General features: G+C 45.3%; 1 protein-coding gene across 7 annotated transcripts in view; it reads left to right on the top strand.

The window, feature by feature from the left end:
• Positions 1-17,590, top strand: part of metro (membrane palmitoylated protein 7-like protein metro) — a 44,751-nt gene that overhangs the window by 20,636 nt on the left and 6,525 nt on the right. For 4 of the 7 annotated variants that reach the window (XM_084591320.1, XM_084591321.1, XM_084591317.1 and 1 more), the window contains exons 10-15: positions 1,280-1,553; positions 1,939-2,075; positions 2,238-2,324; positions 2,513-2,593; positions 6,857-7,059; positions 17,274-17,414. In XM_084591320.1, the coding sequence (XP_084447446.1) occupies positions 1,280-1,553; positions 1,939-2,075; positions 2,238-2,324; positions 2,513-2,593; positions 6,857-7,059; positions 17,274-17,414 (923 nt within the window). The remainder of the gene's footprint in view (positions 1-1,279; positions 1,554-1,938; positions 2,076-2,237; positions 2,325-2,512; positions 2,594-6,856; positions 7,060-17,273; positions 17,415-17,590) is intronic. The other 3 variants (XM_084591318.1, XM_084591323.1, XM_084591319.1) reach the window with 2 other exon arrangements.

The raw sequence follows: 17,590 nt of genomic DNA on the forward strand, positions 1-17,590 counted from the left end.
AACCAGCAGACCGTTTGATGGCTGTGTTAAAGGGCATTTGTCTGAAGATTAGTGCATTTCTTTTATATTTGGCATAGAATGACTAAAACAGAAAGGCTTCCCAGGCAAACAGCCTGGGAAGTCTCTGCCTGCAGCCATAGAAGAATGAGGGCAGCTTTTCTGCCTCGACCACATTACAGCCCTGCCGTGGTGGTGCAGTGGTTAGGGCCCAAGGACGCGGGATCGAATCCCGGTCTCTGCAGCCGCTTTCCGATGGAGACGAAAAGCAAGGCACCGGTGTGCTGTGTGATGTCAGTGCATAGTAAAGAACCCCAGGTAGTCGAAATTTCTGGAGCCCTCCACTACGGCGTCTCTCATAGCCTGAGTCGCTTTGGGACGTTAAACCACATAAACCAAACCATCGACCAGTTTACAGCCCGGACCCAGTGCTTTCAGTCTCCTGGCTGCTTCCCAATATGGTGGAAGGTCTATTTGATATGCTGTTCGTGTATGACAAAGGGGTCACAAATTTATCGTGCTGTCAGTGCTAGTCAGCTGCCCTTATTCTTCTACAGGGGCATGCTGAGATTAGTGCACCAATGGCAGGAGTGCTTCTCTAGTTGCTAGGAATTTATTAAAAAACAGTTTCCACTTGGAAAGGAGGACATCGCTGGTTTCAGTTGAATACCTTTCAAATCTATCACTTTGTGAGCAAGCTACTATTGAATTTATTGGACAGGCCTCTTTTAGCTTCTGCGCACCTTCTACAAAGGAAGGCGACTGGCAACAATGTGTATGATGTGCTGTTGGGTACACTAAGCCATTAATGTTGGCATGGGGAGGTTGTAAGTGCCATGGTGCCCGGATGTGCCATCTGCTGGTGAGGGCTGCTGGCTTTGAGACGTAAGTAGCATTTCAAGAACAATTTGTTCCGTTGTTTAGGTGTCGATTATACTGAAACTTGGTGACTCTGGTTCACAGCGGGGCATGGAACCTCCATAAGTTTCAACCTCATCGATTCAAATTGAGGTTTAAAGCTCAGTGTATGAAATGTCATAACTATGCTGCCTTTGTCATAACTTATAGCCCCAGTGGTTTCGCTGCGGACCAGTATAGGAGCTCCTCAGAGGGGTGATTTCCTCTTAGTGTGGGTAGATGTGGAACCCTGGCAATGCATTACCACACAGCGGTGTGCAGAGACAAGCATGGTGGTCTATGTATTTTTGCATGCGCCTCATTCACTGGTACACAGTGGGAGGAATGCTCATGAAGTAGCCAAAGCTGATGAGTGACTTTGTGCAGCAGCAGAGCCAGGCAGGGACCATCACTTTGAAGCTGGTACCAGCTGAGGAGGCAGCTGTGGGACGCGAAAGCCGAGTGAGAGTTCGAGCACTGTTTGACTATGACCCTGCTGCAGACCCACTGATTCCTTGCCGAGAGGCTGGCCTGCAATTCCATAGAGGCCAGGTACTGCATCTAGTGAGCCAAGAAGATCCCAATTGGTGGCAGGCACGCTGGGAGGGACAGCGCTCAGCTCGTGCTGGGCTCATTCCTGCTCAGGGTCTACAGGAGAGGTGCGTTAGAATGGATTTTTTTTTTTCCTGACCGCCAAGAAGATTGTCTTATGTATTGTGTGCAATCTTTTCATGAATGCAGAGCTATTGTTCTAAACACCTCTTTTGGATAAACGAGAAAAGAATAACAATGATGGCTGCATGCAACACGAAGTATTCTTTTCAGTTAACCCTTTGGCTATATCTGAGATAGAAAAAAACCCCCAACCAAAAAGTGAGGAGAAAAATTTAGACAAACTGCCACTCTGGTTTGTATGCAGCTACTTTCATAGGCTTGCCTCCGTCTTGCTGAGGATGCTGCTTTTAAGTGCCTGTACTTTTTACATTTATTGGTTGGCAACACACCTAGTCTTCCCCTGGGTAAATAATTTGTGCATATTTCCAGGCGTTTTGCATCCTTAAGAGTGATGAACCAAGAGGATGATGATGAGGGCCTCTCAGCGGGCTGCTACTCACCATTGCGAAAAGAACTAAAGGCTCGAAGAGCAAAGAAGATTATGTATGATGTTTCTGACAATGAAGGCAAGTTACCACATTTAAATGCCATGTAAACTGCTATCAGTTCCATAAAATTGGAATTTTATTTTTAACCAGACATTCTTGCTCTGCTTAGCTGGTTTTGATGTCATGTTCATATGTGCAAAAAGCTTTTTTGAAACTCGGTTGACTTACATTTTTTTTTAGACTTCGATCGTGAACTCATATCAACTTATGAAGAGGTTGCCAAGCTCTATCCAAGGCCTGGTCTTCATCGCCCTATTGTACTTATTGGTGGGTGGCATTCAGCTTGCTCGTAGCCTGTGTATACAAATCTGCTAGCACTACTCTCAGACAGTGTCATTTGCTTTTGCTGTTTGCACTTTTTTTTCCACTCCTGTCAGAGCCTGAGAAAGACTCACAGTATTGTGAAACAAATAAATAAATTAGTGTGAGAGAGTGAATAGGTATTTCTTTTGCAGGCCCTCCGGGAGTTGGTCGGAATGAACTAAAGCGGAGGCTCGTCGCAAGTGACCCTGACAAGTTTAAAACTACTATTCCTTGTGAGTGCTCAAGGCCAGTCATGGGCAGAGGAATTGGGACGAACTCCACTTTCATTATTCTGGAGTGGAAATGTTCTTCAGTTTGCATCCGTCTGTGCAGTATGGATATTTCAGCATCATATGTGCTAAGCATTACTGCAGTAAAACCTTGATGGTATAACTCTCATGGGGTTGTTTAAAACCAGTGTACACGTTGTTCACCTCTACCTTGAATGTGTCTTCAGGCTGCCTGGGTGCTGTAGGTGGGGGTCCTTTGGCATATTGTCTGTTAGACCGTGCTGGCAATGCTGAATCGGGACAGCTTTTCAGTGAATGCACCTTTGGCTGTGTTGTACGCATGAGTCTCCTCAACGAGAAAGGCGTTTTCTAAAGAAGAGGACGTATTCTCGTCCTAGGCTTCTTGGGTGGTTATATTTCTGATTGCCCCAACTATGCAGTGCAAATGTTAAAAGCTCCTGCAATGAACCTTCTTTGGTCTTCCGGATTTTGTTATGTGGTTCTTTAGCAAAGAACTTAGTTGCTAATAAAGTCTGACTGAAAATATGCATCCCTGTTATCAGGCAGACCTGTTATCAGGCAGTTCAAAAAAAGGAAGTTTATTTCCTGGTCAGATGCCAATATGCAGTGTTTACTTGCTTCACATGAAAAATATGGGCAGCTTCCAATTGCTTAGTGACTGGGGGAAGCATTTCAGCTAGGAGCACATAGCTGACTGAATGACCTGATTACATTGCTTCTGGTGCCACATCTTGTGAAAATATAAACTGCGCGGAATGCCGCAGTGATGACTCATCACCATGTTTAACAGCGAATAAGCTTCCAACCTCTTGTTTCTTTCAAAAACCCCATCACACAATGAGGTTTCAACTGAGGCCTATGAATAAAAATCTGGCAGTGACGCTTAAGTCTGCTTATGTATATGAATCTGAAAGCATTGCAGTCCTGCGGGTGAAATATTTTCAAGCAAGGGTTTCGACGTGTACAGTGAAATCTCATTGATACAATTTTCACGGGAATTGAAAATTTAAGCTTATTATCCGAAAATCGTACTATCCTTAACAGGCCCCGAATGGTCACCAGTGAATCATACTTTATTGTTATTCTGTGCTGGAATATTTGCTTCTCAGTGTACAGAAACAAGCTTTTCTGAAACCTGTACAGCGAGTCCGACTGTGGCTTTGTGTCATGGTGACAAAGCCCCCAAGAACGTCTAAAATTTGGCACTCAGCCAACATTGCCTAGAGGATCACCCCACTATTACCATTGAGCATTCGCGGAGGTAGTATGAGATTTCTAGTTTGTACACAAAAAAGCAAACGTGTGTAAAGGGGTATTCACACGGGGGAGAAACCCACCACTCTGGACCGCGATGTTGTGAAAACAAGCTGCCTTTGGGCACCTGAACCGGTTTCCCGGGGGCCCCTTGGAGGTGGGGGGCTTTTTGTCGGTTGGCACAAAACCTCCCCCAGGAGGAGGGGTGTCCGCGGCCTTTTCTTCGCTCTCCTGGCAACTTCGCGGGTTGCGCTCAGCGGGAAGCACGTTGTTGTAGCTGGTTGTGGTGTGATGGGGTGCTTCTTTATTGTGATAGAGTTTATTGTGACATACCAAGAAACATTCTTTTCCATTTTCACTGGCTGAAGAGTACCCACTATATAGGTCGGCATGTCGGTCGCGATGTGGAGTGCAATAAAGCAGTCTCGAGTGTGCTTGTGTGGAAGATCATAGTGAAGTGAACGGTTGTACGCCACTCTGTTTTAGGGACGAATAATTAGTATAGAGTGTTCGTAGTAAATATAAAACGGCTGGTATCCACTGTTGCTTCGAGCAGTCTTCCAACAACAATGGAAATTCAAATCTACAGTGTTTTCTTTCAACCATTTATCACGTACAGCCTTCGCGTCTGCAATGTGATAACCAGCATAATAGTCAGAATATCTGTCGCACAAAAACTCATAGCGCAAAATATTGCTAGCATGCAGTCGCATGTGCACACTGATGCATACTTCATAACTTATCGTCAGGTCATCGTCTTTATACACTGATACTTTTATACTTTTACGCATGTATAAAACTGCTCTTTTGGTATCATTGACTGTGTGCTTAAAATGCACCATTTAATTTGGTTCATGCCTGCTTATCCAGTGCAAGACCACAAATTTTGGTGTTGCCACTCTGCAGCACCTCTAGTTATACGCAATCATTGTGCTGCAACTTTCCAAAGCAACTGAACATTCTTGCGAAACATGGCATGGGCATAAAAAAACATGCAAAATAATTAGCTGTAATGCCTCGCCTTTCGATGTAACATTTTTCTTGACGTTTTTTAGTCTTTTGTTTCGCACCACTCAACTTTTTTTTTTTTTTTGCTGCAAGTCACATGTACCATTTTTTTCCTATGTTCAGTATGTATGTAGTTCAGTGCCTATGATTCATAAAATGCTACTGACATATGCGGTATGTAATTATTTTGCTCTAATACGTTGCTTTTTTGTGTACAAACTATAAATCTCATTCTACCTCCGCGAATGCTCAAGCCTGGTTGCCGTGTGAAGAATAGGTACAGGGAGTTTTTCAAGCTGTGGCTGGCAGCCTTTTAATCTTTTTCGTGCGTTGTAGTATTGAGCAAAGTAAATAAAATACTTTGATTTCATTTCGCACTCCTCATCTAGGAACCTAGTAGTAATGGAAAAAAGACTGAGGGTATGCGTTCTAGTCTGTTCCTGTCGTGGCTGTGATGCCTATCTTGTCTCCATGCTTTTACATTGAAGTGATGTGATATTTTATATAAAATATCCTCGCTACTTTATCATAAAACTGTCTCCGGCTTCCTCGTGCCTTCTCCGCTCCATCCACACTACCAGAGTTCAAAATTTCAACAATGCACATTGAACCCGGCTGCAGTGAAGGAGCGAGGCCGGCAGCGCCGCTCTCCTCGGCCCGCGCCGAGCTTCATTTGCTGGCAGCAGTGACACCCCTCTCATACTTCGTTGCCATTGTGAATGCGGGAGCAAGGGAGGGGGTTCCGCAGGCCGGCGTTACCACCGCACCCCCTCCCCGAAATGCTCCCCCGTGTGAATACCACTTAAGGGCCGCACTTTTTTTTTTTTTTCAGATTCGAGGGCCAATTTTTGGGGTGCAGCCCATACACACGCCATACGAAACTTTTTTTATTTTTTTCAAGTAAAAACAAAACTAACCGCTGAATGTGCGGCGTTTATTTACCATTCAGTCGTCACTCGCGGAGTCTTCCAACTTCGAGCTGGTGCTGTGCTCTGGTGCAAGTTCACCCCAAAAATCGTTGTCTTCAGTCCCATCTAAACTGTTTGAAATCTCGGTCACCTTGAAACTACGGGATGCAATGTCCGTAGACACGGAGTTCCATGCGGACAGAATCCAGCCAAGCACAGTCGCGAGCGGTGCCCTCTTGAGCCTTTGACACTCGCACACCTTTGACAGACAAAACAGAGCAGACATGGCCGGGACTGGCGATACCGATGCCAATAAGGATTGCGGAAGTTTGCGGTAGAGGGAAAGTATGATAATGATGACCCACTACTGCGGGCGCCATCTGTGGGCGGCATCTGGAAGCTCCTGTGCGCGTGCATTTTGAAGGCTGTTCCCGCATGGGTCGTGGAAAGTTTGGATGCGGCCCTTACGCGGATTTAAAACAAAATATTTGCTGCGGGAAATAGGGGGTGCGGTGTATTACATGCCTTTATATGGTAGATCTTGTCAAAAGATACACAGGGGGATGTTATCGGCGGGTGCCCAACATCTTGGCAGGTTGCCAAGGTCAATGCTGCAGACCGCCACAGGGAGGGTATCAAAGTGAGGCTCCTTCTCTAAAAATTTGAAGAGCAAATTCTCAACTGACTAAAGTGGGAGAGGAACTAAACTTCCCTGCAACAGAAGTGCCTATTCCTTTTACGCTAACTGTGCAAGAATCAACAGCTGTGATATTTTCCCAAACCATATTATGCCATTAATACAGTCCTAGAGTCAGTTAAATTAGTTGTCATTTAAAAGGCAGCCCAGAATTGAATCTAGCTGCATGGCATGCTTTCTTCTGTTGTGTTCATTGGTTTAGTAAACGTTTTAAAGGCAGAGCTGAACAATTTGATCAATTTTGGTACTGTAAAGTATTAGATGAGCTGAAAGCATTCTTGTTTGACACGTCGTATAATACAGAAGCTGTGTTATACGCACGCATGGCCAATCAGAAGTTTGTTGAACATAAATTATGGTTGTTCTTCCTTTCCCAAGATACAAGTCGCCCCATGAAACCCTGGGAAGTTGATGGTCGGGATTACTACTTTGTGAGCCGAGCTGAAATGGAGGAAAAGATACGGCAAGGACGCTTTGTTGAGCATGGGGAGTACAGGGGCAACCTCTATGGGACCAGCCTTGACACTGTTCGGGCCATTGTGGACATGGGCTACACATGTGTGCTAAACCCACACCCTCAGGTATGTACGCACTTACTGAGCTTTCCTCAGTTTCATTCTAGGGTGAGACTTAATCCATCTGTTTTAGCAGACACAACCATAGAGTATGTCAAAATTACCTAGAGGGGAAAGTAGTGCCACCATCCATGTTAGTAGTTCCTTAGTGTGCTTCATCCACCAAGGACTGACCTGCTGGGAATTTGAGGTCTTGTATTTGGCTTGACTAGTATTGGACCAAAAACGTGGATTCTGTCATGAAAATCATAGCTGCACCGCAATGATCTGCACCTGTGCAGATTCTCTTTAGAGTATACTTTACATATTTAGCAAATTGAGTGTGAGGGGATGTTTGGTAAGTTTGAATTATCAAATGACCCTAAAAGACTACCGAAAACCATTTACATATCTGCAACCTTATTTAGTGAATGCCTGGAATATGGTTGTTTCTATTTATAAACATGTTTTTATTTCATTTACTTCAAAATACTATTGGCCATTTCTTGGTACAAGCAGGATGGAAATACATACTCTTTTTAACAATAGAAAAAATGGAAACATACAGTTGCTAGCAGCATGCAAAACACAAATGCAGTTTGTAAAGAGGTGTTCTAGTTTGGCAACGAAGTCTTTGGATTGAAGTGCATATTTTGGCAAGAAATTCCAGTCTTCAATCATTCTAGACAAGAAACTGTATTGAAAAGTGTCATATCTTAGTGAAGATTTGTGCAAGTGAGTGCTTGTGAAAGTTGCAAGTTCTTACCGAAGGAGATCTGATGCATTGTGGAAGCTTGCTTCCAGTTATTATACGTGACCGGATGTGATGTCATGATGTCACGTCCGGTCATGGCCGATGACGTCACAATCTCTCATTATTCTACGGAATCTCATGAAGAAGTGTGACACCAGACAAACTTGAAGGAACGAACTTGCTGCCCCAAAAGTAGCGCAGGTGAAGCCATGCATAAGTCTTGAAGGTACTAGTATGAGCAGCTTGTGGGTCCCCCAGTCACGAGGGCTAGGCCAGGGGAACAAATCGCAGGCCCGGGCTCACACAGCTGGTGCTTGTGTCTCGTGCTGGCGCACTGGTGCCAGGTCGCCATCTTTACAGTGTAGTTGATTTCTACGTCGCCTTCAGCAAGGAAGCAGGCTACATGAGAGCTGCTGCAAGCCTTCAGTAAGCTATGTTGGCTTCATCGCACAATGATTGGTGCACCGAACGCTGGCTTCTTCGCATAACAGCAGTGTCGTGTTCGAAACAGGCACGCTAAACTGAGGGCCACTTTCAGGTGGACTTCACGTTCACCTCATCACATGTTTATACAGTGGTAGCACTTCCAGCAGGTGCCAGAGTATGCTAAGCCAATTCTGGCTCCATGTGCACAATGTTACTGCAAGAGTGCCATTAGGAGAAGCGCCCTCTGCAGGCACTTGGCTTGCAGTTGGATGGATATACTGAATGTTTCATTAGCGGGAGTTGGATAAACATGAATAACACTGCTATATTTTTGCATAGGATTTCCGAGTGGATATTCAGGCAGTTTGATATACCCCAGTGCTATCACCAAAGTGATGCATACACGAGCAAAAAGACTTATAGGCAAAGTGTAAACCTGTATGTGGGCATGGCAAGAGAACAAGAATGTGTCATCACTGCGTATGGTACACTTATGGCTAACCTTTATCAGGAAAAGACACGGCATTTTCAGCAACGTGCTCACGTCGCTTTCGCCATGCCCACTGAAGATGATTTAGCGAGGTGCTGGGACCAGGCTCGATGATGTCAGAAGTCAAAGCACATGTGGCAGTTCCATAATGACTATGCTTCAATATGAGACATTTTTGAGGACGAATTCGTCATTTAAGACTTTTTGCGGCTCGGCGATAGGCTGCAGTGGTGTTGTGGTGCTTGTCAAGAGCAAGGTGTCTTTGGTGTTCATCCTTTAATGCATTGCTGCCGACACCAAGGCATGGCACCTAGACAAACACATAAGGTTTTCATAGAGTGTTTTGCTTTTGAAATGTCGAAGAATTGCTCCATAATCGTGAGTGCCTCCGTGGCCCATTTCGCAGTGCTACACAGTAGCACTTGTGCCTCTTGACATATAGCCCTGTCACGTTTTGAGGATCCTTCACGTCATGTACTGTGTGGTGAAGCATCCTCAAAATGTGATGGTTCAGTGTACTGTGAAGAGTATAGGAAGAATGTGGATGTGAGTGAAAAATATGCATAGTCGGTGTGATGAACAAATCACTGGTGTCGATGGGCGAGTGAATCGTTCCGCCATCGGACAACCGCGCAAGTTCGTGCAACAGAAGACCATTACTGGCAAGGTTACTGCTGCTTTTTACATTTCAGACTGCCCTGCTGCAAGTAATAGTATTTGAAAAAAAAGAGAGAGAACCACAAAGAAGACTGAAGCTATAGTTGTAATACTAGCTGCCTAGATGAGACTTCATGCTTGAGCTTACAGAAATTTGTGTTTCGCAGTGCACTGAAAACTGTTATTTATGTATGAGCAATGGCATGTAGCAGTGTTTCTCAAATGGAGATCTGTGAAGCAATTTTTGGTGTTCGTGAAACCCACAGTCACAAAAAAAAAGGTCACGCGATAGCTCTTTCCAGGCTAGACGACGAAAGAAACATGAGAGGAGTGCAAAAAGGGAGAGCGTGCACTTGAGATAGGGTGAGAGAGAGAGAACGTCTACTGCCTTTTTTTATACCGGCATCGGTAAAACTTGACCTCTGGTTGCACTGTTGGATGAGGCTGCAATGAAAAGCATCTCGAATCCTTTCTAGCGGCATTTATACCGGCCCAGACACGTCACCTCTTCCACACGTCTTTTCTGGACTGTGGCACACTGACTTATCAAGTGCGCATTTTTTAGAGGCCAATTTAGATTTCAATCGATTGCAGTTCTGCCACCCCCTCCCGGAACCTTGACAGCAGTCAGCAGTCCACACAAGACCGCCCCCCCTCTGTTCTTAAGGGTTCCGTACCATTTCCACTGGTTTATAAGGGGTCTGTGACACATTCATAGCTAACCAATGGCCTATAGGGTAGTCCCAAAAGAGCTAACCAGTGCGAGCACACCCATGTCCAAATTAACGCGTGCTCGACGCCATAGACTTACACCAAACTGCATTTTTCAATTGAATTATTTGAATTTTTACTCAGTGGGGGTTAAATTAATTAAATTTTGTTGTACAGCTAAATCTAGTTACAAGAGACACTGTTACGAGACATTTTAAGATGGTTTGGTTGGTTTTCCTATGTCTGCCATGGTAATGACATTGCATACAAGAGACATGGTTACAAGAGACACTCGGTTACTCAGGACAACTTTTGCAGGTCCTTGGAGTAAATTCTTCACTGTTTAAAAGAGACACAACCCAGGTGTGCTCATGCAATGCAGCTGAAGCGTGCCAACTTGTACATGATGCACTTTAGATTTCCTTAGCTAAATTCTGTTTCATATCAGCATCCTTTTTGTTGTATATGTCAGGAACTGAGAAGGAGTGCTTCCCCATGATTGGAAAGTCAAAACGACTCCGTTGTTTCAGCCGCTGGCGTCGCATTACTGTCACCTTCGAAGCAAGTCAAAATGCATGAATGACATCCAGCATTTTTAACTCCTCGCCGTTAAAATTTGATCACAAGATGAAATTTCGGAATCCTGATGTATTTCTCTTTGCGGACAATGCTCCTTGCAGCACCAAAGTTCTCGTGCTCAAAGCCACCAAAGTTATTTTTTCCCTTTATATTTTCCCTTCAAACTCCACACCCTACCTTCAACCAATAGACAAAGGCATTATGCACTCAGTCAAGTTGCTGTACAAAACAAGGTTTATAGAACGTTTGTTGGTCAACAGGCAGCAAGACTGTACAGTAGTAATTGATGCAAAGTTTGCTGTTCAGGTGATTTCAGGCGTCTGGAATGGCCTGAGAAGGGAAGCTGTGAAAAACAGTTTCAGACAAGCAGGCTTTAAATGTGGTGACATGATGTAAGAGGGCCCATATATGGATACTGTGGAAAGCTTCCTTGAAGATGAAGCTTGGGCGAGCATCGAAGAGACTGCTGAGGTACCAGAGTCTTTTGAGGAATTCGTATCTGCAGATGTGGATCTTGTGTGCTTCCGAAGAGCTTACAGACTGTGCAATTCTCGCGCAAGTAAATGGCACACGTGCCACAGAGGATGACAACGAGGACATTTCAGAGGAAAAGTGTCAGCATATGAGGATAACGAGCATGTAAGGGTGTTTCAAAGATATTAGAGCAACAGGAGGGCTTGCAAAGTGAAGTGCTTTACCTCCTAAATTTGGGAAAGAATACACTCTGTATTCGCGAAAATACATACTTGTACGAATAACTTCCTGAACAATTTTTTTTTTTATTACACAAGCTTGTCATAAGGCATATTATAAAACCCGTCTAAATTATTTTCCGTTAGGAACTGGAGAAGGCTCTTGCTCTTATTGTTGTCGGTGAGCCATTTGGAAAAGTCTTCTTCCCTTGTTGCGGTTAGTCCCACTTCCTGCAGAATCTTTATCCTTGATGCCCTTGTCCCTGCAAAAGTCCACAGCAGGTGGCGAATGTCCACTTCTGCAGCTGGTGTGGAACACTTTGGGCATGTGGTGGGTCCGATGTCTTCTTCAGAATCCCATCTGCATGTTACCGACGGGCCAAGGGCTGCCCCAGCTCTTATCCTTCCAAGGGAAACCTAGTTCAATCTCGTTAAGTTATGAGGGAGGGGGAAAATTCACGGGGGAATGAGAGCACGTGTACTTTTCCTGAACAATTTCCTGTTAATGCGTGTGAATGCATTTATATGCTTATGAGCAGTAAACTGATCAACACAGTGCTTATAGAACTTTAGGTTACAAGAGACCTTGCTTACAAGAGATCTTTTTCGGGTCCCTTGAGTGTCTCTTGTAATGAGGTTTTACATTGGGATTTACTTTGCCCAACACGAGCCAAGCCATATATGATACTTTATTGTCCTGGCATGCCATTGGTTGATAAAGCACTGCCAATTTTCTCTGTAGGTATGTTTGAGATTCTCTCACAACTGTAATTGGTCTAGCCACGCACAGCAACATGTCTCATACCCAAGATGAATTGTGATTGCCATCTCTGGAGCAATCCCAATTACCAAAGTTTGCTTGTGTTCAATTTTTTTTTTTGTGTGTCCTGTTGTAGTTCCTGTGCTGTTGCTTCACATACAGTAAAATCTCATTAATTCGATCTTTAAGGGACCGGAAAAAAGTTTGAATTAGTAACTGACAGGTCGAATTATCTTGAGAAAATTGCGAGAAACCATTCAATTACTGCAGATTTATTTGGAGAAAAATTGAAATAATCACCTGCCTTTGACGTGAAAACCACGTAAACTATGATTTTGCGCAGTTCTGTGAGATTCTTCACCGCGTGCGAGCCTCCGTGGCCTCTCACCGTGCGGCACGGTACTTGTAGCAGCTCCTCACATGCGGTGTCACCCGATGGGGATTTGTCGTCTGAGGCACCGAGCACATTTTTGACAGTCTCGTCCTCTGTTAATGACCCAGCGACGGCCACACCCGCGTTTATGTTGATGTAGTCCTCAAGATGCACTTGTTCAGGAAGCGAGTCTTCAAAACAACCCTCATTGGACAGTGCATCGGTGCACTGGTTAGTAGCATGCACTGGTTTGTCTGCACCAAACTGAGCAAAGCCGCAGTAACGGAAACAGTTGGCGATCACCTGTGGTGGTGTACTGTCCCACTCATAAGCTAATATGTGCACAGTTCTGAGAAGCGACGCCTCATACGTTTTCATAGCCTCATTGCACAGGAGTATCCTTTCCAGGAGCTGCCTCCTATACCTGGTCTTGATAAACTTAATAACCCCCTGGCCCATCGGCTGCAAGACAGCAGCAGTGTTTGGAGGAGAGAACGCTAGCTTTACAGTCCAGAAACTTTTCAGTGTGCACTGCAATTACAGTAGAACCCCTTTATAGTAAAGTCACTGGGACCAGCAAAAATCTTTACTATATCAGTTGGTGGTGATGACATCGTTCTGAAGATGCTGTCTGCTAGATAAATGGGCACTTACTGAACACGTCTTGTTGCTTAAGGAAAAAAACTCAGAAATACCTTCCATTTCTCTGTTATCATCTGTTCGTGCAATTTTGTTTTAGTTATAAAAATTTTTTGTCTTGTGGAAGTACTTCTTAAGCATGAGGACAGCGTGGCTATGTATACAACCAAGTTTGATTTCATGTGAAAACCAAAGCCTTGAACGAACGCAGTGTCGCTTTTTGCTGTTTGTCTTTTAAAAGGCAATAAATGATAAATGTGCATGGCAGTCAAGTGCTGCAAGACTACGCACGCTGCACCTCCACTTCTTACCTCCGCTGCCTCATGATTCATACTGCACAGTGCTGTGAATGTTTGCCCGTTTCTTCCCCTTCCATATTTCTTGCTGCACTTTTACTCTTTTACTTTCTAAACGGACCGCGCCGCCTCCTTTCCATGTTTGTAGACAGCTTTACTTTTTTTTTTTCCTACGCGCTGCGTGCTTTCTCTCACGGCTCAGATTCCTCCGTAAAGTAGGCTTCTCTTGAATGCTGCTAAGCCTGGTGGCAAAGCCACTTTGTTATTTTTCTCTTTTCAAATACAAAAAATCTTTGCCTCGCGATTCTAGGTAGTGCGTGGGCGGCAATAGGGAATCAAAGTTGGAGTTTGCTCCACGACGTCAGCGCTCGGTTTCTAGCGGAGCGGAGAGGAACTACAAAACCTATGCGCCTCCGTGCCCGCGCTGCGCACAGCTGTCTCCGAAGTCTGCGCAGCCCGCTCGCTCAGCGCGTACTACAGGCAGCCGCACGTGCACGCGGAACGGGAGAAGGAGAGAGGACGAGGGGAGATGGTCGCGCGTCTGCGCGTTCAAAGCCGGTGCTCTTTGCCAGTGGGGTTTCTTATTTTTGCTTTTTTCTGTGCCCCGGCTGACATAGAGGCTGGCTGGAGGCACGTTTTTTATTGGTGCTTTCGAAAGTGAGAAATTATGATTAATTGATCGCCGCGGACATTGTTTTCAAAGAGTGCTTGGTGGCAAGCTCAGACATTAAAAAAAAAAAAAAAGCAAAAACATGAACTCGATTTGCTACTCGAAGGCAGAGGCAAGCGACAGCTATTTTGAAGGACTTGAGGCGGCACCTCTTGATGTCTCTGTCCATGTTGTTCAAAGAATGAAGGGTCCAGCCTTCTCGTTGATAATTGATACGCGTGTACACAGCGACGAGTGCTCCGGGCGCTGGTTGGGGAGCTTCCTTTCTATTTGCGACTGCTCACTTGAAAGTGGCCTATTCAACTCTTTGGGGACAGACGTTTTAGGCGATGCTACCGGCGCCATGGGTCCTGTTTTCGGCACGTTTAGGACGCATTCCCTACAAAGGCACAAAGCATGCCGCCTTACCCTTTGGTTCTTGCTGACAGCGGTCGGGGGAGTTCACTGCTGTGGCACTGCCATCCGAAATCAATGACCTATCTACCTTTAACAATGAGGGGTTTCTTAACGACCTAGGTCACTGATGAGAAGCCGAGGCATGCCATTTTTGCGGCAATTTCCTCTCTCCACGAGACGAAGAGCGAGGAAATGTCTGACAACTTTCTATGCAGGCGGGGACATCCCTCCAAGTAAACCTTTGTCTTCTTAATTCCACAGCTACGCTGTGCAATTCCTAGTTCAGTCATCTCCTCTAGTGAATGCGCAGTTTTGAGCTCCCGAAGCAGGATCGCGTATGAGGATAGAACGATTGGCGGACGTGTTTTTCCTTTATAAGCGCCAAGTGATGGCATTAATGACATGTATCTGTTTCTTGAGGCCGACTTGGTTCCATGATGGCTGCTGCGGCACCGCAAGTTACAGAGGTGCGAGATACGAGCGGTACGAGATACCTAAAAAAAAAAAAAAAAAAAAAAAAAAAAAAAAAAACCGACAACCATCTCGTTACCGTTTCAACATGAGTTTTGCGAAAAAGCACGCCGTCACTTTTTCATTCCAGTTCTTTTCTTCTTTTTCCTTTTCTTTTTTCCGCCCCGTTTGTTGGAGCGCGACGGCGGCCAGAACGCGGCCGGAGGAGGAGAGAAACAACCGAGTGCGTGCGTGCAAACACGTGCTGGAAAGCAGCGCGGAGCAGACGACAGCAAGCTTTTAGATGCGGCGAGGAGCAGACGACGCGGCCGCGCTGTGCGGAGATTTTGACGGGGTCTCCTTGGAGGGCGCTGATGCACAGAGTGGCGCAGCACCCCTTGGCCCAGGTTTTCTCCTCTATGTCGTATCGTGGGAGTCGTCACGGCGGCGAGGCGCACTTTACTATAACAGATTTTTACCAAAAATGTCTTTACTATAAAGGGGGACAGCAAGCAGCGACGCGGCGCACTGTGCGAGAAAACCTGAAACGCCGAAACTGCCGAAACCGCCAGGAGGTCGGGGAGGTTGAGGGGAAGGGGGACAGTGATGCGCACCGCGATGGCGCCGCACTTGCCCAACTAGTTTTGGTTTCGAGTTTGTTTTCGGTTCCGTTTATGCGATGGTTGAAAAACTTGAGTTCCAATTAACGAGATTTTTTTTACATTGCGTTGATAGAAAACCAACCAACTTTGATGAGTTTGTTCCGTTTAAGCATCTGTTCCGTTTAACCGATTTCCGTTTATAGAGAGTCTACTGTATATCCGAGTTTTTACTATATCCGAGTTTACTGTAGCGGGGTTCACCACCTTCCTGGCGTTCGCTTGGAACCGATGGTCCAGCTTGTGTAGCCATTTCCTAAATATCTCTGCGGTCATCCATGCCTTACGGTTCGCTTAATAGTTAACCGGAAGGCTTCTTGAATTTTTAAAACATCTAGGTTTTCATCACTCATTCTTTGCTGCATTTGCCGCTGATACAGGGATTCCCCTAAATTGCGATAGTTTTGTTTGGTAATGACTTGAAAGAAAGCGCAGTTTCGTCGGCATTGAAAATATTTTTCGGCAAGTGCAGCAGTATGCTCGCGGAGCTCTTCAGCTTTTCAGTTCTCAGTGACGTCATCGACGGCAGCTTTTTCTCCGCACACACTTTGAATACAAGTCCGTGTCTCTCCTTAAAACCCCTGATGTAAAGCCCTCACCCAAGGACCCTTGAGGTATTGGAAATAAATAAATAAATAAAATGACTCTGCCTACCATCAGACGCTTTAAAAGTAGTAACCCCAATCTTCAGGGTAAACCTTTCAGCATGCGCTCAAACTATTGCGCCGCTTAAGGGCAGCAATGTGCTACGAGAGTCACCAATTCATCGCAGGACGGCGTCCTCCACCTCGGGATGTGCTGCTGTTTGCAGATGCTTTCGCCTCTTGTCAAACTTTTCACTCTCGTATGGCTGCATAATCTGATTCCATCTTCACGTACACTGACAAAGTGCTCTTCATGTTGTATTTGCGCATAACTTCTTGGCATGAGAGCCTCTCTTTCAAGGCATTCAAGATTTCCACTTTTGTGGCCAACTCGTTCACTGGGCAGTATTTGGTCTCTTCAGAGTAGCCATGATGTTGCCGAGTTCTAGCAGAACTGTGCTTGACAAGAATGGACCTACCAAGCGATGCATATGTGGAACCACACACAACAAACAAAGCGAGACAAGCGCGTAGCCTCTGTGTGCTGGAGAACGAAGCCATGTGAACGAACTCCGCCAACAAAGTGCGCACGCAGGCCAGTCAGCGTCCGAAACGATTGGTAGCTCGGCTAGTTGACTGACCTGCAGCCAATAATCTCTGCCGGCTCTGACTGGTGGGCTTTCAGAAACTGAAAAGCAAGTCATGAGTGTGTTGCAATTCATCGTGCATTTCGGGCTTCTGGAAGTATATTTTTGTGATTATTTGCTGTAAAAGTCATGCTTTGGCACGCCTGTGTCGTGGAAGCTGGGCCAAATTAACCGGCACGGGATAGTAGCAGCGTTCAAATTATTGAACGCCCGACTCTATATAGTTATGTGGGCGCTGGCCGGAAACAAGCCGGCTGTTGGAATTTTCCGAATTAACGGAGGTCAAATTAACGAGGTTTTACTGTAAAATTTGATCACATGATAACACAAAGGCTTCAGCTGCATTTAATGCCTCCGGAATGTACGGTGTAATTTTTTGTAGACCTGTGGAGTGTGCAAGTGCAATTTTTGCAGCAGTTTCTCTCACAGCACCGACCGTACTACTGTTCCTTTTGCAGGCTCTCAAAATGCTGAGAACAGCTGAGCTGAAGCCATTTGTCATTTTTATCAAGCCACCAAGCATCGAGATCTTGAAGGAGACAAGGAATAAAGCCTGCGCACGGTCTACATTCGATGAAAACTGTTCGCGAGGGTTCACGGTGCGTATACTTGTGTGCATAAAGATTTCTGCGTACGGGGAATGGACCTCTGCATGGTGTAAACAGTGTCACATCAAGGGGCGTTATCCAGTAAGCAAAATCGTCCATTTTAATTTTTGAACAGGTTTTAATAGTGATGAGTGCTCCCAGCCGCCTTTCTTCTCTGGTGTAGAGAC

This window comes from Amblyomma maculatum, chromosome 1 (genome assembly GCF_055883805.1).
Source record: "Amblyomma maculatum isolate TAMU_Amacu chromosome 1, ASM5588380v1, whole genome shotgun sequence".
Lineage (NCBI taxonomy): Eukaryota > Metazoa > Arthropoda > Arachnida > Ixodida > Ixodidae > Amblyomma > Amblyomma maculatum.